At 35.8% G+C, this 20,716-nt stretch overlaps 1 protein-coding gene across 14 annotated transcripts in view; it reads right to left on the bottom strand.

Moving 5' to 3' along the window:
- The window catches only part of NRXN1 (neurexin 1), a 1,121,986-nt gene that overhangs the window by 580,410 nt on the left and 520,860 nt on the right, over positions 1–20,716 (bottom strand). For all 14 annotated transcript variants that reach the window (XM_029232577.1, XM_029232579.1, XM_029232585.1 and 11 more), the window contains one exon: positions 3,326–3,448. In XM_029232577.1, the coding sequence (XP_029088410.1) occupies positions 3,326–3,448 (123 nt within the window). The remainder of the gene's footprint in view (positions 1–3,325; positions 3,449–20,716) is intronic.

Raw genomic sequence — 20,716 nt, 5'->3', positions numbered from 1 at the left:
AGAGGAAGATGGTGAGAGAAGGAGGAAGAGAAAAAGAAAAGAAGAAAGGGAAAGAAAGAAAAAGAAAGAATGAAGGGATAGCTCTTGTATATAGTAGAATACTAAGTGCTGACTCTAAATGTGGGAAGAGAGATGGAGTTTGAAAATAATCACTTGTAACTACTGTGTTAAAGACTGGATCAGGTAAAATCTTCAGTGGATGATACATCTAGGGCAAATTTTTGATGAAGTACAGATATTTTCATTGTCTTAACATGTCTCTCCACAGTTTATTAGTTGTAAGGGAGAAAAACATACTGTTCAGTGGAGAAACTGGGCAACATGCTGACCAAGCATTAAAATCATGAGTCAAGGACATGGACATCATTTCCCTCCAGATGGGATACTGTAAGAAGACCACACAATCAACAATGTATTTCATCCAAGAATGCAAAACGTGAATATAATCATGGCGAAACATCAGATAAGCCCAAGAAGTGACTTTACATTGATAAAAGGTCAGAGGACTATATATCTTTTTAATTTATCAATGTCATCAAAGACAAAGAAAGTCTAAGGTAATGTTTTCCATTAAAGGGGGCTAAAGAGACGTGAAAACAAAATGCAATGTCTGGCCCTAGACTGAATGCTCTGATGGAAGCAAAAATGCTACAAAAGACAACATTGGGTCAACTGACAAACGGGGAATATGGATGAGAGAACAGATAAAACTATAAAGCAGAAACTAACACACCACTGTAAAGCAATTATATTCCAATAAAGATGTTAAAAAAATATTGTATCAATGCCAAATTTACTGAAGTTGGTGACTCTCTGTTCTGTAAAGGGATATCCCTATTTTTAGAAAATGCACACTGAAGTATTTAGAATGAAGGGCTATTAAGTATATAACTTATCCTCAGTTGGTCAAGAAAAAAATGAGAGTGAAAATGTCAAAGCAAATAGGACAACACGCTCACCATAGTAAAACTATATCAGTGTTCTTTGTACTTTTTTACTTTTGAAATTTTTTGTAAATTTGAAATTATTTCTAAACAAAACTTTAAAAAAATGTGTTGCACCAGTCTTTTGTTTCTATACCTTCTTCATTCACTGTAGTACAGGACTTTACTACTTTACATCCTGAAGTAGTTAGTACATTGCACAGGATTCATTTTGCTCAAAAAATATTCTCTTAGCTTACTTTCCAGCTTAAATGCAGCAACTTCCAACTGGCTGAAAACCCATGTAATATGAATTCCTTCATTCGGAGCACTGATCTATTGGCCCCCAAAGGCCATTCTAGCCATGTCAACCGTCCTATGGTTACATGAAACAAAACAAACCTTCTCTGTTCCCTGAACATAAGTCTGCCTAGCCCTATCTAAGCCATACTTCCCTGTGTGGAATGCTGTCCCAGATACTTTTATCTTCTGTATTATCCTTTCTTTACAGCCTAGTTCAGATATTATCTATTGCTTTAAGCTATTCCTGAAACCTTTAAGCTCTTCTGAACCCCAAGAACATGAATTGTTTACTCAACCGTTTAGTACATTACATGCTACCCTACATGATCGGTCATCATGTGATTTTGATATGTGTACGTATTATCCTCATAAAATCATGTTATATCCGGAAAAGTACTCATCATAGAGTCATACATATATTAGGATATTAATAAATATAAATAAATGAACCATGAGTCAAAAAGCAAACAAATTTTTAAAAGTTAATAAACAAAATTAATAGGTGCTCTCTCAGTTCTGGTAACAATGGCATTTCAAAGAAACATACGTCGCTTAACCTCTTTGAACCTCAGCTGCCTCATCTATAAAGTGAGAATGTATATACCCTATCTACTTCATAGGGCTGTGTGAGATTTGAGACAAACTTAAGGGACTGAAGAATGTTCTACTGCGATTCTCACATGTCCTTATTTCTTCCCAACCTCTTGCACATGACCTTAGACCCTGTTAATTTCTACCCCTTTTGATAAAACCGAGATTGTCCAAAGAGCGGATGCTAATCTACAGAAACAATTCATTCTTCTTCCAAGAACTGCCTTTAACCAAAACTAGCTGAACTTCAGCTAACACTCCTGCCAAAGCCCTATAAATATTCTGCCTTCCTTCCCTAAGTTCACAGTTTCTTTAGAGACTTCTCCTGTTTGGCGATGTTGAATAAAGGCTTATGCTAATGGCTCCCTGGTTGATTTCCTTCCTGGGAGAATAAAATGACATAACATAGCAGTGGTTTTTAAATGCCAATCCATGGAAAAGCTGCATTAGAGTTCTTCTGAGAGATTTTAAGAAAAAATAATAATAATGATGAGCTCCTCCCACACTTTCTGTGGTGTCTGGTCAGGAATTGATCCTTTTAAAGCTCTTCAGATAATTCTGAAACAAAGCAAGGTTGCCCCCACGTGTAGAAAAAAGTTTTGGAAAGCCATAAAGGGCTAATGAAATACAAGCTGGTAAGAGATCTGTGAGTTGGTAGTTTGCTTCATTTGAACTCAGGAATGATTCTCTTAAAAGTTAAAATCCCATACATGATATTTCTACATTGATACAATCACCTGATCTCTGAGTATGGAAACCCCCTTGAGACTGAATGTAGAACAGACACTTCTCTGCTGCACAAGGACTGTCTTGTGCCTTGTACTAAAATAATTAACAGGGAGATATTCTCTAAAAAAGAAAAAGGAGCTAATATCCCAGCGGGTCATGTGCTTGAAGTTATTTTCAGCAGAGAGAATAAAGGTGCACCAATTCCTCTTTCATTCGGTTTGCCTATGTCTCCGGGATGCACCTTTATGTGGCTCACCTCAGTCAGGAATCTACAAATCAGGGATTGAACTTGACATTCTCAACATTAGAATTTAACCAACGGAGCTAAATGGCCCAAAATGATCTATTATAGCTTAAAATAAAAAGCAGATCACCTGACAGAATGCCAGCATATCTATCAATATACCCAGAAGCTAAAAAGTATAACTTGCTGCTGTTCATTGCCTAAATATATAAGAAACAAAGAAATTGAACAGAAATTGGCATCCAAACAATAATTTCAATATTTTATAAAGCCCTAAGATATTTATCAAGCCATAAAATTAAAATATAACTTCTTTTTGCATTATTAAATGGAAAAGAACATGACAAAAATTGTTGCTCATTTGAGATAAAAAACACTTAACATGCTGCTTATTAAATTTACTTGTTGCTGGAAGAACTGGAATAAGAAATGAACTGTGTGTATCAGCTTCAAGTTGTTCACTTGGTTTTCAAAGTCAACTGCAAGAAACAGGAAAGTCTAAAGCTTCAACAAGGCAAAGGTGATGGGGCTTTACCTGTCATGGCCTGTTGATCATCCACCGTTAACTTTAAACTTTTTCCTCGACGAACCACACGCACTGTGTGCCATTCGTTATCATTGAGGTTATAGCCGGCAAAAAGGGTCTCGGGACCTTTGCCTGTAGAATATGCCAAACAGTCATTATGGACACTCAGAATCAGTCAAGCAAACGAACCTCACAGAGAGTGAGAGAAAGAGACAGAGGAAAGGGGGAAGTGAGGGAGAGGGAGGAGAGAGAAGAGAGAAAGAGGAGAGAAAAAGGAGACAGAGAGAGGAGAGACTGGCTGGATCAATTCTCAAGCCCATTAGAGTCATAGCAAGCAAGGAAAATCACGTTAACAGACATTCAGCTGTAACACTTTAAGAAGGATCTTTTAACATTACACATTGATCAAAGACAAACAAATTCACCTGTTGTTATAAATAGGCACAGTCAATACAGCATTGGGAAGCCTCCTAAATCTGCACACACTTTTCCCTCCCTCAGGAATTCTCTGATTTTGCCTTATCACTTTCTTGCTAATGAAGTGGCTAGCAGTCATGAAACCTCTGACCTTGGGGAGGTCATTAGCTCACCATTTTCAGTCAATGGCACCTGGCTGATTAGACTGGCAAGGAGGCAGCTCTGGGTACGAGACTATGTGATGGCTGCTCTTCACTCTTACATCATGTACCTCCAATGTTTACCGGCTTCTTAAATGTATGGAATGTTGTGTCTGAGAACTAAGTCTGGTGGAGGCACAGACAGTGGGTACAGGTAAAAAGAATGGACTCTTAGGAGGTGAAGAAAGTGAAAAAAACACTGCCAATAAAGGGCCGAGTGTTGAGTGGGAGGGAAGAAAAAACAAATGAGATTAAGTAGCAGTACAGGGAAGTGATGCCCAGCTAAGGACCAAAGGAAAGAGGACAAGAAGTGTAACCTACTGGGAAAGCAACCGCAAGTGAACCCATGTAAACCTGTGCAAGTTGAATTTAAATTGGCTTAGGACAGAGAGGTTATTTCAGGAGGTTTATTGAAATGATGAAGTTAGACAAATGTCTCTCTTCCACATAAAAACGAAGGGAAAAAAGAGCTTTCAATAGAACTGGAATTTTTTTTTTTTTTCGGTACGCGGGCCTCCCACTGCCGTGGCCTCTCCTGTTGCAGAGCACAGGCTCCGGACGTGCAGGCCCAGCGGCCATGGCTCACAGGCCCAGCCGCTCCGCGGCATGTGGGATCTTCCCAGACCGGGGCACGAACCCGTGTCCCCTGCATCAGCAGGCAGACTCTCAACCACTGCGCCACCAGGGAAGCCCAAGAACTGGAAATTTTTTATTAAAAAATAAGCATTGTCAATAATCTGATGTTATGATTCATTTAAAAAATCATGAAAATTTTTAATGATACATTTTTTGGTGATAGACTTTGCCCTGTTTTTTAGGTACTGACATTTCTATATTTATACTAAAATAACTAAAGACATGACACTGAGTTGAGTTATATGACTTTCAACTAACTCAGGATCAGGATGGAGTTCATAATTTCTTCCACCAAATTCTATCAGCCAAACCAGCCAATGTCCAAGGACCATAGGAGGATGTATGAAAAGGCCAAAGAGAAGAAGAGAGAAAAGTAAATAAATTAGGGAACCAAGTACTAGAAGAAACCTCAGTAGTCCATCCAACAGGAGATCACTGTTTGCTTTTAATACCACAGGCTAATCAGCAAGCCCACTGATTTCTCTCTTAGGATATTACTGATGATACAAGTTCTGTCTTGGTTGGGGTTTCTCTGAGGCTTAAAATGAGCCAGTGACATAAGCTAAATTTTGCAGGATGAACTGCCTCTTATCTTTAAACAGAACCATCATTAAAATTAGTAATCATCTCTTTTTGTTTCTTTAGAGAAGTTAAATTGCATCTGGATACATGAATAAAAACTAGTCTAGACAGAACCGTTTTGAGAGATTGATCACTAAATATCTAGAGGAAGCCTGTTAGTTCAACAACTGCAAAAATGCTTTGAGACCAATTGCCGAAAGCAAGTTCCAGGATCAAAGGAACTCTTTCTAGTTTCAACAGTGAAGAAAGAAGTGTTTAGTAACTCTGCAGAATCTTATCATCCTACCAGCAGCAAGGGCCATTCTGAGTTTTGATCTTTGAAAAGAGAACATATCATTTTAAAGCTATTTTTATAGGGAAGATCTTTTTTTTCTTAGAAATGTGTGCTTTTGAAGCAGCTTCACTCCCATTCTCTTAATTTAAAATTGTTTTGTCAAGAAGAAGAAGCATAAGGATGATATCATCATTATACCCCATTCTGGGCTTGATCTTGCAGTAAAATCATAATGCTTCATCTATGAAACAACAATTCCCATAACAAAAGGCACAAAACCCAATTAAAAATAACCCTTTGGTTCATGAAAATCTCTGTGGGCCAACTTTAAGCTCCTTCCTTGCATTATTAAAAATGTGAAGAGATTAATTTAGGAAGACAGGGTTTTGTTTTTTTTTTTAATGCACTTAATATTCTCAGTTCAAAACAATGTTATCTATGCAACATGAAGTGTCGTGGAGAGTGCACTGGACAGGGAGTTAAGAATTGTGGTTGCTAGTCCTTAATTTGCTACTAAGAAAGAAGTTAGAGGCTAGTAAATGCTTGTTATGTACCAGGCACTTTATTTATTAACTTATTTCACCTTTACATTATCATTTTGCATATGTGAAACCAAAGGCCTAGAAATCTAAAACGACTTGTCCCGAGGTCACACAGCTAAAATGTGATAGAAAAGTGTTCCATCCTAGGTCTGACCTACTCAAAGCCTGCATACCTTCCCCTGCATTATACTGCCTCCCAGCTAATGTGGCCTTTAGATAGCAACGTGACTTCCTAGTTTCCTCACATCTAAATGAAGAGGATAGGAAAGTTGCTCTTTGTCATGACTTCCAGCTTGCTCTACAGCACAATCACAATGTTACGAAATCTTACACACCTTCTGCATAAGTCATGGTGGAAGGAAACCTCTAAAAAATACACTGCACCTCTACTCAGGGATACTGAAATGGCTGGTACTAAAGACATGATATAGATCAGTTTGGTGCTAGATCCACCCACAATCAGCAATTTGCTAAAACGTGAGGCTTCTTGTAGTCTCAAGAAGTCAGACTTACAAAGTGAGGAGATGGTCTAGAGGATGTCTGCAATGCCTTTGAGATCTCACATTCTCACAAACATTTTAAACATATGTATTTGGTAAAGGAAGATGGCTTAACAGTTGAAATTTTGGAGTTCAGAGTCATTTGTCCCCATGGCAAAATTATAGTCTTTCAAAGCATTAATGATCTGAATTCCTTTTAAGATTTCTTTTTCCTTCTGGGATATCAAAACATGTCTCATTGGTACTAACACCTTACTCCCAGCATTAATGTGAGTGTTATAGAGTGAATATCTACAAAACTGGGGCAGTGGTTTTATTATTATTTTAAAACGTTGGAATTATTTTTTTCTACCTGTAATCACGCATAAAGAATATAAAAATCACATAAAGGGGAAGTTGCTCTGCTGTTAAAGAAGCAGGCTAGCTTGTCCCCCAAGGCATCACCCAGAACCTCTGGATTCTGCAGAACCCTCTAGGGGGCTCATTTCTCCCTTTAGGAAAGTGATGAGTTTCTTTATCAGAAAACTCCAGCAAGGGCTTTTAAAAAACATTTCCAAGTAACCCTTTGCTCTTTAAAGTCAGATCTAAAAATACAGATTTTCTTCACTTACAAATTAAAAAAACTGTTTTTCTAGGACATCATTTATTATACATATAAAGGTCCAGAGTTATTCAAAGCTACCCTTTTTAGTCTATCTGCATTATCAGCCCTTTAGCATGCATTTTCAACACTCCTTTATTACAAAGTCCAAGTTTATAAGCTCTCTCTTGAAGATTTTATAGGCCATATCCTCTTACGTCAAGTGAGTTACAGAACAGATTGCCTTTCCTTATTTCTGTCCATCAGGAAACCAAGATTTAGGATTTGTGCTTAATTTCAGCAACTTGATTCTTTTCTTTCCTCTAAAAATACCCCCTGCATATTGACTCTTCTCCCTAATTATTTTAAATTATTTTTGCTAATCACTTTAAATTCTATTTGAAAGTATTTGGGCATAAGTTAATAAATGAATTTATTTAATGAAGAAAAGAATAGCTTCCAAGGGATGAAGTGATAATTAACCCAACTCCCCCATTTTACAGACAGCTTCATGGGAGGTTAGTTGATATATATGTATATAACATCGTTGATGGATTTCAGGTTTGTTTGCAAGCGTATTTTTAATCTATTTTAATAGTTGTTTGTTTCTTATTATTTCACGAATATTTCAAATTTATTTCATATTCAAGATGTATATAATAGTAACTTTGGATCCTTTTGGGAAGAAAGCCTTGTGTGCAAATGTCCTGTGAAGTACTTATATTGTTTTTTTTGAATGTGAGGAAAGAAACATTAAAGAGCAATAGAGCAGAATAAAACAAAGCTAAGAAATCTAAGAAGCAATGTGATCAAAGATGTCTAACAGACTAAAATGACAGCTGTCCCTAGAGTTGAAAGATGGATGTAGCTTGGGAAAATCAAACCCAAACCAATTATATTTTTATTTTTAAAACTTTTAGACTTGAGTGCCACAAAGCTGAGACTCATTACGCACCCTTTAAGTAGCTATCTCCCTCTACTGGTATATTTTAAAGATGCTAACTACATAAATGAACCATCTGTATCAGGTACCCTATCTCTCACTACAGTTCAAACTAGTTGGTTCTAGCTTCCTTTTCGTTGCCTTAAACATCAGATGTAAGTAATTTCTATTTTATAACTATCTAGTGATTTGAGTAGCTAATCTGTTTACTCAATTAAGCCATTTAAGCATAGGGATTCGAATGGGTACTTCTGCAAAGCCACAACCCAGCAAACTGCATAGATAATAGGCAGGTAGGAATCCATTTAGTTTGCCTTCTAGAAATGATCTATCTCCATTTTATTAAGAACAGGTTGTGTCTTTTCAACCACAGCTATGTGGGCTAAAGATGGGCATCATATGAAAGTGGATCCTAAAGTTTCCAAAGTTCTTCTATAAATTAAAAAAGAAAAGATTGGCATTGTCTTATGCATATAAATTGGTTCTACCTTTATACATAACTGTTCAATGTTTTTTGATCATTAAACTGCCTATAGCACCCAGCAATTGAATTAGAAATTACAGCACCATACATCTTAGAATTATGAAATTTTGAAATCGAATTGTCCATACTATATCTGTTGTTTGTCCCATTTAACTAGTCTTATTCATTCTGGGTTATGTGGCACCCATATCCTACTAATTTAGTTTAAAAATTATTTTGTACCAAACACTGATCGCACAAGCACTGGGAATGCCCCAACTTAGGTTTTCGAGGAGCTTTCTCGAAAAAAAGATGTAATAGATCTAATTCTAATAGATCTAATAGGGGTCAAAACACTTCTGCAATGGACCCAATAGTAAATATATTTGGCTTTGCAGAACGTGGTTGTCATGGCAATTACTCAACATTGCTATTGTAGTGCAAAAGCAGCCATAGACTATATGTAAACAAACGTGTGTGGCTTTGTTTCAATAAAACTTTTTAAAAACAGGCTGCCAGCTTGTACTTTTCAGGTCTCTGTAAGATACACATAAATAAATAGACAATTTAAATTCCCTTTTCTCCTGAATCTTTACGTTGAATATTAAAGAAATAAGTAATGGAAAAATAATCAAGAGCTTAAGAGTCAGGAGAGCTGAGTTTTAGATTCACTGTTACCATTAAATCCAACATAAGCTTAATTATGCTAACTTAGTCTAATTCTTCTCCTGCTCTTGGTCTGAGTTTTCTTAACCGTAAAACAACAACAACAAAAACTAAAAACAATTTTAAAAGGCTGTAAATGGCATAAACCAATCGCAAAGTTCCTCTACTTCTAAAATGTAATCACCTTTCCTGTTCTACAAATTTAGAATGGCAGCCTTCATTAAAATGCATGGCATTTGTGTGTATATATAAAATTAGGTGTCTTATCTATATCAACTTTTCCGAGTACTACGAAGTTTTATTTGGCAATTGACTTTGAGGACTACAGCCTCCAGTGGGAGGCAGGACCTGGTGGGAAGCTGGAAACAAGCCTTGTCATTGTGACAATAATAGGAAGAGAGAAAAGCCAGGAGAAACAGAAGCAAGAGCCACCACTGCTGCTTGCCTGAGCCATGGCTCTCGGCAAGAGCACTTATGCCCGTAAATGACAGGAGGATGTGTTCCTCAGGTTGTAATTATGATACCTTCAGCCTGCTATTTGACTTTGCCATTAGTTTCTGATTTTAAAATAATTACTTTAAAAAACAGCCAGACCTCTGCTTGAAAAACAAGCAAACAAACAAACAAACTAAAACCTAAGGAGAGTAATTCCTCATTAAATGTTTCTGTTTTATCTTTCTCAATTTTTAGATACTGGGCTGGGAGCAGAATTCTTTTGTTTTTATTTCTCACATGAATCAGCTAGAGAGTTAATTACCAATTAAAATTAGAAACATATAAAGGGCACTTCCAGATTCTTCTTTGATATTCACTAACCTTACTAGGGGAAGGACCAATTAAAGAGTTTGTGAGCCCAGTGCAAAATGAAGACATGGGACCCTTGTTCAAAATGAAGCATTTCAGGACAGTGGTAGCAGAGCATTAATGCAAGCACAGGCCCTTCAAAGCACAGAGCCCTGCTGGGTGACTGCACAAATTGCACGCTGTTTGAGCCACCCCTAATTAAGAGTCTAAGTTTTGTGCTTATTTATTTTTAAAGTTTCCTTTAGTTAGCTCTATATTCAGGAATGTGCAGACAAGACTTCATTTATCAATGTAAGATAAACGGTTGGATCACCTTCCCCATACTGTCTGTCCTTAATGACAAGGCCTCTGGGGTATCAGAGAAGCTGTCTGTCTCAGAGCTGTCTTGCTGGCCAGGCCTGGTGCCAGTCATGACCTTGGACTGACTAATCACCCTAACAGCCATGAAATTGAGGTACTAGCCCAGCCACCTAACTCCTCCCTCTTTAACCCTCCTTAAGCTCTCCTCAATTTAGCTACAGAGACACCCTTGGGAACTATTCAGTGTTTTTATAAATAGCTATTTGCCTTTACTGTATAGGCAAAGAGACATGTATAGAGTCCTAAGAACAAACAAATTTTTTTATACTAAAAATATTAGAAATATCCCTCCCTGGAACTTCCCTGGTGGTTCAATGGTTAAGACTCTGCGCTTCCACTACAGGGGGCACGGGTTCGATCCCTGGTCGGGGAACTAAGATCCCACATGCAGCAAGGCCTGGACAAAAAAAAAAAAAAAAAAAGAACTATCCCTCCCTAATTAAAAAGTACTTTGAGCAAATAATATAAAGTTAGACATTAAGCTTGGAGATGAGGGTTTTTCAAAAATGAACAGTAACAGAAGAAAGACATTTTGTAAACTTTTAAAAACCACTGGAGAAATGAAATAGTCACATGCTAGTTAATTACATTGTATTTGCTTTGATAGGATTGCTACTTAAATCTTTCTAGAATGTGTATATCTTGGTCTGGTGCATATGTTCTGGATTCACAGATTATCTGAGTTTTTATCCTAGTTCCATGAGTTACTAGCTGTGTGACCTTGGGTAAAATATATAAGGTCTCTGTGTCTCAGTATTCCTATCTGTAAAGTAAGCTAATAATAGAAACATTTTACAATATAAATTTAAGGCATTTTAATTATTTAAAACAATGCCTGGTACATGGTTCACCCTCAATTATAGTAACGGTAATATTATTATCAGTATTATACGGCCATTATTATTGTTATCTTCCCCTAAATGGGTTTAAAACCTCAGAGAGAATATCTTATGTCCTATCGTTCCTTATGTCCTGTCGTTCAGTGCCTTGAACCTAAAAGCCATTCACTAATTACTTATTGAATGGGTGTATCTGTTTAGATTTTGTGAGATTTTTTTTTTTATGGTAGATGAAATACCTCTTGATATTGAATTAAGTCAAATAGTTAATGAAAAGTAACTCCATTAACTTTTAATGCCTATCTTCACTAAGAAGTGTCAATAATGAAGTTTCATCCCTCTGTTTTCATATTTGGCAGCATGAAATCTGATAAGTCAAATAACTGGAGAACTTGGGTATCTCAGTTATCTGGCTAATTATTTAGACAGCTTCATTGTTTACTTCCATTGAAAATTAATTTAATGATGTGTAGAGCCTAGGAGAGCAAAATTACCCAAGGCCTGCAGTCAGTAATTTCCAAATGCAAAGAGAATAGTTGGCTTAGGAATTGGAGGATTCAAGGCTTAATGGGTATTTAATTATAAGAAAACAGGGATCTTATCTGAAAGAGGCTCTGACCTTGGAGAGCTGCTGGAAATACCCTACAAAGATTCCTCTGCCATTTTCCTAACTCAAACTAACCCTTTTCCATCATCTACAAAATAAAATTCACTATATATAACTGCCTCACCTCCTGTTTCATTTCTGGCTACATATCATAGCTCTAGGCAAGTGAATAAACAAGGTTCAAATGATCTACTAAGAAACATTTAGCCTTTACATACAGCTTTGATATTGATTGTACCCATTTATGACAGATCAGGATAAATATCTCTGATGCAATTCATTTTGATGTAAAAAATGTACATTTTAAGAAATATAATTACCTTTTAAGAATATAATTATATTTACAACACAGTAAAAATGAACACAAATTATATAAACATATTGCTAAAAGAATGTTTCAAAAGAGGTTTCTTTAAATCTAATCTAGCTCAAATGACTGGTTTGGGAAGAAGCATAATAAAACAAACCTATTATAATGAAAGGAAAAATGTGGACTGTGACTTTATTTTAAGGAAAAAAGGTCATTTCCAAGAAATGCTTATCACATAATAGGATAGCTTGCAAGTATAAAATTAAGTACTAAATACTTAATGTGATTTTAATAAAGCATTTTAAACTGAAAGTGTACTCAACGTTGGCGTAACATGAAAAGTATTATATTGACACTTACTTAAACATGTCTTATGTAATACCTACACAATGCCAAGCTATCTGAATGAAAAAAGTGAAAAAGTATACAGATTCTGAGCATTTGGAAATTTACAAATATTCAATTTGACATTCCATAAACAAAGCCATGGATTATAGTCACAAATGCAAAGATTTTTAAATTAAATATATGATTTCTCATCCAAACACATTGTAATAGTTACAGAATTCATTTTAATGAGAAGATCAAGAAGACTGTACAGTTCTGTAAAATTCAAGGAAGAATGGCTTTACCCGTGTGTTACTATAAGGGCATTAGAATATCATTAAATGAGAGTCCTTCAATATTTTGGGGGGTATTCTTGTAAAAACCTTCTCCCCAAATAAGAAGCATATTAGAAAAAAAAAAGTAAGTTTCTGGCTTTGTTAAGTTTATTTGTCCCCTTCTTTTCATTTCACAAGTAAGTCATATCAGTGTTTGAAAATCTAGCTTTCAGTATTTGTTGTAAACATTACGACCAACTTTTTTTTTTTTTTTAAGAAAATGCATTCTAAGGCATATGATAAGGGATAGTTTGTCTTTAGAATTTTTGAACTGTAGCATCTCATTTGTTTTGATCTTTTTTCTTTTTTTTCCTCAGTGATTGCCCAAAGGAGGCTATGGACAAATAATACATGATAATTCATTCATTCATCATGTAAAAATTAGAATGATAATATAAAATTTTTTTTCATAGCATTGATATAATGATTTACTAAATTCTTTATTTTGGATTTTATTATGGCAATAACAAATAGTGCTAACTTAATTTTTTCCTTTATCATAATTAGCTTATTTATCAGGCTTACTTATAGTCACTAACTTGAGGGCTATGATTCTATTTGACTGTTTATTTTAGTAACTGGAAAAATATTGGGATTACTCCTTTGTTTGAAGTTGTTTTTGGATCAAAGTCTTCTGAAATGAATGACTTGCCTTACTAAACAGGAGGTATTCTAAGACGGTGCTTGCCCAACTATAGCAATGGCTCTCAGCAATTAAATCTTACACAAGATTAATTTGGTTAATCTCAGGAGAGAGTGTTTGGAGGGTCCCTGGAGTTGGTCAACCAACTGCTAGAAGTAATGTTATATCTGTGTGCTTGTTCCTGGTCAGTCTTGCTATGGTGAGATTATGTTAGTTAGGCTTTCACTTTAGTGGGTTAGTGTCAATGATGATAACTTATACCAACACATCTAGAAGTATCTCTTCATTTACGGTTATTCCAATCTGGTTTGTTTCTCAAGATGTTGCTCACAGATGCTTCCAACCAGTTTTCATCTGATTGCTCTGAGGTCACTGATGAATCATCATAGAACTTATTTTTGTACATAAATGTTTTCTCCCTATTTTATCTTTCTTCAACTGGCTCAGTGACCTGGACCTGCTTTATATCACTTCAGTATAAAATCTGAAATAAGCAATAGATCAGATTTTAAAATACTGCATGTTATAGTCACATACTGGACCTAATGTTTACAGTATGTTGCTGAAGTAAAAGAACCTGTTGCAAAACATTTGCCCACCATGACCCTATATTTTTAAAGATACACGGGTTACACATTTATTTCATTAGCACTATGCATAAAATATTTCAAGCCTATATTTAGTCTGATCTCCTGGGAAGGTGGGAGGGTGAAGAATTCTCACAACTGTATGAAAGATGCATTCAAAGAACAAATGACAACAAACAATCCAATATTAAGTACAATAAAAGTAATAGTAACTGAAATACTCTTAGAATTTCTTACTTTACCTTTGGGGAAACTGTTTTCATAATACACTTCTTATCCATCTTGCTCTTTGCTCCCATTGGTAACAAGTGAAAGAAATGGATAAGAGCTCTGAGCACACTGAATATTTCAATCTCCAAGTTTTTTGATGGTCCCATGCATTTCCCCCCTGATTTAAGGAGCCCTGCCCACTTGACTTACGTACCATGTGTTTGCCAGTAACGTGTTGAAGAAATTGTAATCCTCAAGGGTATTTCACAGTTAAAGTCAAAACATTTTAAATCAGACAGCCTGGAAAAAAGATGTTTGTGGAGAAAGCCTGCTGCTCCTACATCGCCTTGGAGGCGAGTATACTGTCCTGCTCTGAGGTCAGCTGACTGGATCATCAGTGGGCATCTGCCCCCAAAGCTAAAATCTGGTCAGTGTCTTGTGAGGTGACATGATTTGAAATCTCTGCTAAACGGGACCGGTATATGTAATGAATATACCGATTCTCTTTCTAGGGGAGTTTGAATACATAGCATACATTGAGTCAACAGCTGAAGGGGCAGCAAAAGGTCAAAAGACATGCACGGGAATAGGCAGTGAACAGTAACCATGAGGTAGGAGACACCATGAGTAAACAGAAGACACGAAAATGTAGAAGCTATAATCAAGCAGAACCAAGTCAGTAGAGAAGAGAGGAAGCTAAATAGAAGCTCAGCTAGAAGGCTTATATTAATCATGTCTGACCTGTGGTTAAGTGGACAAAGCATCTTTTAAATTATGCATCCACTTTAGAAGGTAGCAGATACATAATTCCTGTTCTAGCAACTACATGAGGAATTGAGATCCACAATCATAGCATTTGTTTTCATATCCTCTGACAGGTAAGCAATTGACAAAGTGTAAATTGTTAGTGGCTTTCTTCTGAGGAAAATTAGGAACGCAAACATTCTTGAAAAAATTCTAATCTATATTTGTCTACACTAGTAAAACCAGTTATTTGACATGGCACCTTAGATCATCATTGAACATTAACGCTGTCCAAAGGATTAGAGGCTATTTTAAACAGAAGTTCTTGAGTACTTTTTAGTCTTTCTGATCCTTTAGGATTAACTCTGTATGAACCTGAATCATTAAAGTCACATCAGTAAAAAGACAAAATGCTCCAAATACAAAAAAGAAATTATTGTTTTCTTTAAAATGAGTGAAATTCTAATCATACATCTTACAATGAGATTGACTAAATGTAAAAATAAAAAATCTTAATAATGGCTAGGAATGTCTAATGTCTAATTCATATTTTTACCTTCGATTTTCTGGATCAATGATAGCATGCTAAAATGCTACCTCCCTACCAAAGAAAAAACAAAACCAAAAAGAAACCCTAAGCTATGAAGGAAATGGCAAATGTTTAGAAACCAGCTCTCTCTAATAACACAATGAAAACCTCCAACCAACAGGTTGTGGTCTCACAATTTGTGACATTTTGTGGTATAAAAGAAAATTTCCTTTTCACAGAAGCCAAGGGGATATCAAATTCAGAATGTTTCTTCTGAAACTTTATAGGTTTTTCTGACAATTTCTACCTTGGCCATTGTTGTAATACTAACTTTCAACAATGAAAGAGAATTTGATGAATTTGGCCAATGCCAATCTGGAATTTTGTATTACTTTGAGCACACCCTTTTGCACTAGTAATAAGAAAATGCTTCACTGAATAAATTAATAATTGAGCGTGATTTCAAGACGAATTCTTAACCTACACAAAAGAGCAATCTTTTAAAACACTTCAGCATTTTATATTTGCATATAAGCAATAAACCAATTAATTGTTCACTAAAATAGACCCAACTCTTCTACTTATCAAGCCCACACACTACAATTTTGCACAATCTATGTAGTCATTAAATGTGTACTCTTCTTTATAATTCTCATAAATTTTAGATATGGAAAATTCAAATGGGCTCTCCTTAAATTTTATTGCAATTTTGATATTTTTTTAAAGACTCACTGTCATGTGCCAATTCCCTTTGCCTGTTTTGGCTATTTGCTTTTCATCAGAAGTCTATGGTCTCTATATTTTATATGTAATTTCTTTTAGATTTCTGTTAAAAATATTCATTCATAAACTGTCTCTTTTTCCTTTCTTTCATATATACTTTAAACTTTAAAAAATGACAACAGCAGAAAACAAACAAAACTCCTCTTTTCTGTATGTATATATTCATCTTCCTTTATTCCTTGAGCAGTTCCTATCCTAGGTGGATGGACAGCACCAGTCACTGAGAGGCAATGATTGACAGAACTCTACAAATCAAGGGATGGTTATGTGGAGGCAGAGTCAGAGGCTCCTTTTTGCAGTTCTCTGCTCTTCAGGCACCAGGCAGCTGCTCTGACCTGAATATTTGTTCCATGTTAACAACCGCCAGCCTCCAGCAATTTCCTCATATCTTTTTAAGTAGCCTGCCAAGTGGCAGCCTGATCAAAGCAATCTAATATGGCTTAAGTGCCACTGGTTGACATTTTGCAATCTTTTATTGCTTTCCATTTTTATCTACATAAAAAAAATTGGTGATAACTAATATCCAGTTGATCTTTTCATTCTGGTAATAAAATGATAATACAAAGATCTTATTAACCACTCCAGACATCCATCATAGTACATTTTCCGATAACATATTACTCAGAGCATTTCTTCACTATCTCCAAATCAAAAGTGAGGCTAAGTACTTGGCCTTAGATTCCCTTTCTCTCCAATCCTTAGACAATGAACTACAAATAAAAGGAGCTGAACTTCAACCCTTGACACTTTGTCCACATTAATGTCATCTCCGATTCTGTTGTCTCTGTGTCTTAAATAAACCATTTTCTGTAAGAAGCCAAAAATAGTTGGAAGCTCTGCCTACTAAAATATATTTTTTCAACCCAGAGAGTTTTTATTCTTGTAAGAAAACAAGAGGAATGAGAACAGGAGTAAACAACATTGGAAATGGAGAAGTAAGAAGAGTAAATCTTGGTAGGAAGGAAGAGCAGGTGGGCAGGAGAAGAGACATGTGTAAGGATTAAAGAAACACAAATAATCAAATAAACAAGCAAAGTAAACATCAGAGAACATGGATTTATTAAAAGCCACTTTTTATGAATGCAGAGGCGGCCCCAAACTTTCCTGTGGGCAGGCAGGATATTCCATAATTATGTCATTGACTTGAAAAGACAAAAAAAAAAGGAAAGAAAACACTAACAAAAACAAAATCACAAAAGCCTCCTTGCATCCACTACATCTTTAAAGTAGTTACTTATATGACAATTAGGACTCACCTATAGTTGATAGGAGCAAGTTTAGTTTTCAAATTTTCAATGTATTTAAACCTTCAGATTATAATACTAACAATTTGTAAGGTTACTAGAACAAGAGAGAAAGAAAAAACAAATGGGACTATTGAAGCAAGCAATACACTACCACGATGCCAGATTATCAGAAAAAAATTATATAGAAATATATAGCCTAAAAAAAAAAAAAAAGGAAATATATAGCCTAATGACTTTGGATGTACTGCTGGGAATTACCGGGCAGCAAATTTGAAATTGAGACTGTCTTGGTCACCCTATCTCAGGCTACATACTTTGGCAGACAAAGAGAATGCAGAATAAGACCAATGGCCTTTCTAATAGTGCTTACTACAGGCCCTACTAATAATGCATTTGAGAAAATTTCACAAGGGGTAGAAAATTTCTTTTGTGTTCTTCATAGTTTTTAAAAGTCTTAAGTCAATCAATACTATGGACTAGGCAAGAAACTCTCATACACTTACTTTCTGATGCAAACAATTCATGTCTCAGTCACATAGTACTATTCAGTCTGACTTGGCCTCTTTTGGTAATAACTTGGTAATGATTAGTTGGTATTTGTACACATTTCTATAATAATTATTTTTTGTAGAATCATCTGTAATTTGTCTTTTTTTCATTAATTCAAATAATTGATCTTTATGTCAAAAGGACGTGACTAGACAGTCCTTTTTCATCTACCTTTATTGAAATACCCTTCACTGTCCAGGGAAGACATTTATCTGCATTAAAAGATGCTGGTTCTTTTAGCAACTCCCATATAAAATGATTTTATGATGGTAGACTATGGTTCTCCATATTGGAGTTGACTGGGGAGGCAAGAATAATCTGATTGCCCTGGACAGAGGAGGATGGAGGGCCATATAATAACACCTCTGTGTTCACCTTCCCACCTGTGAATCTGCAAATACTGACCTAATCTAATACCAAGCCGCAGATAGCAAACATATTTTAGCAATGAAATAAGCTAATGGACATCAATGAACTGAGATTGGTCTGGGATTGTGTGCAGAGACATTCCATTTGTAATCGGAGAGATCAAAGCATACATTTTGACACTGACATGACCGCTATTCACAGAGACGGTTCTTTTTAAAAAGTACCCTTTCCACACATAAAAATAAGCTTTTGATTTTTAAATAAAAACAGCCTCTCTCCTTCCATTTAAAGATTCTTGACAGCTTTTCCTATGGGGCAGGGGGGGAAAGGTGGCAACAAACAATCTGACAGAGATGGTCCCTGGAATTCAAATCAGCCCTTTCTCAAAAGGACCTTAACAAAAGGCTTTCCCCCTGGCCTGTGCATGGAAGATTCCATTGCTGCATCTAAACTACTGACACAAGAAGGGCTGAAAAAGAAACGTATCTGCCATCTCCTAGTCCCAGAGGTCTGAATACATGCAATGCAGCTAGACCTTCCACCCTCCTCTCTTACTACCTATTCTTCAGCAGCAAAGATTGGAGAGTCTGACGCTTTATATATTTTCTTTTCCGGATCAAGTAATATCTCCTTGTAAACTGAGGAAGGGAGGGTGGAGGGGTGATGAGAAAGGATGGAGTGACTACAGGAAACAGCTGAGCAATTCTGAGTAAGTGTAGAGAAACTGGAGAAGATTTCCATTCAAAATAATTTAGAGTTTAATATTCATTCTCAATGTAAGATAATTTTTATGTTACAGTTTGTATACTTCCTGTGGAAATTCTCTTAAAGACATCAATTGAGGTATTCTTTATTAAGCTCAAAACACAGTTGATGTCTTAGGTATGGTATAATTTTTAGACGGTGGTGGCTGAAAGTTGTGATTTAGTAAATGTACATTTCAGTTTCAGACAGACTTATGGCTTACAGAGGATAAATGGAGTAAGTCAATCTTTCACTAAACTACAAGTTATACTGAGATACAAGTATTTTATTTATATTTTTTATTGGGTACAAAATGCAGTCCAGGTGGACAGCTCTGCTTTTTTATCACTGTGAGTTAGATTTGCATTATTTGAAATGTAAATTCCTCCCTCTCCTCAAAGTTGAGTAATGACATGAATTCTAGATGGAACTTGGAGTTCTGGCTACATCTGCCCACTATTCCCCAAATAAAACAAAGGCAAAGGGAATGAAAACATTACCTGATCACTGAATGTGCTTTCCAGTGACTGCTGTCAAGTTAAGGCATTTGCAGTCCTGTCCGAGGTGTGCACTGAAAGCTCACAACCATTGGTTTAATCCAAGTAATTTAAGTGTAACACACACTCCTTAAAAAGGGAAAAAATCCACTAACCAGCAAAAACCTTTGTCCTCAAAGGTATTATTCTGTGAAATATCCAGAGAAAACACTATGCTTGATATCAGTCTTATAATAATAAGCCAAATGGAGAGAAGGAGCTAACAAGGGTAATTAGACTATAAACAAGTATTTTAAAAAACCATTGATAGAGCTGAGAACACAGAAGCACATTTGATGGGGTTAATTTCCATTAAATACTAGAGCTTATGTAGTTATATTTTGTAAATAAAAACCCATGCTTTATTGTATGCCTAATATAAATAAAATTATAGCAGAAGTCTAGAAAAATAGTTTCCTCACATGGACTTTCTAAGATCCAGGGAGAATCAAGAACATCTACGGCTGCACTGAGTCACAAATCTGGCTTTGGGAAAAGATTTTGTGAGTTGCTACTTTGTCTGCATCTATGCTCCAGAGCTGAAAGCAAACTGGACCATGGTATCGGACTTCTAAACCTGTGCTCCTTTTCAGAGAGTGTAGTAAAGATGGGGTTTGAGAAGAGATGATGTATACTTGAAAAATTCTACTTGTATTAGAGCTCTGAGAGATTAGTTCAGGAACTGTATTCTGTTTGAGATGATTTTTATGCCTGTATGATAGTATAATAATTTATTTTTTCATAAATCATGATTCAGTTACCTTTTTATTGCTATGTTTGGAAAGACTGGCTTTTATTCTGCTTTAATATGAATATTAAAATATTTTAAGACAAATCTGAGTTGTAAGAAGCACGGGTATTTGAAATAGCATGCATTTAATTAGATAAAGCTTCTTGTTTTTGTAAGTTGGAGACCGTCATTTTATTCCTCAGAGGATGACTTACTGACATTTGGAAACACAGCCAAAGGTTTTGGGAGTAGACTCCATCAACTCACATTCAGCATTTTCCAAGGGTATAAAAAAAATGTTTTACTGACTATGACAGTGAAAGATTAGAAGCTTGTTAGAACCA

This window comes from Monodon monoceros, unplaced genomic scaffold (genome assembly GCF_005190385.1).
Source record: "Monodon monoceros isolate NGI ecotype Baffin Bay Population unplaced genomic scaffold, NGI_Narwhal_1 Super_Scaffold_19, whole genome shotgun sequence".
Lineage (NCBI taxonomy): Eukaryota > Metazoa > Chordata > Mammalia > Artiodactyla > Monodontidae > Monodon > Monodon monoceros.
Note: the sequence above shows the minus strand (reverse complement) of the source record. Positions and strands in the feature narration are given on the sequence as shown.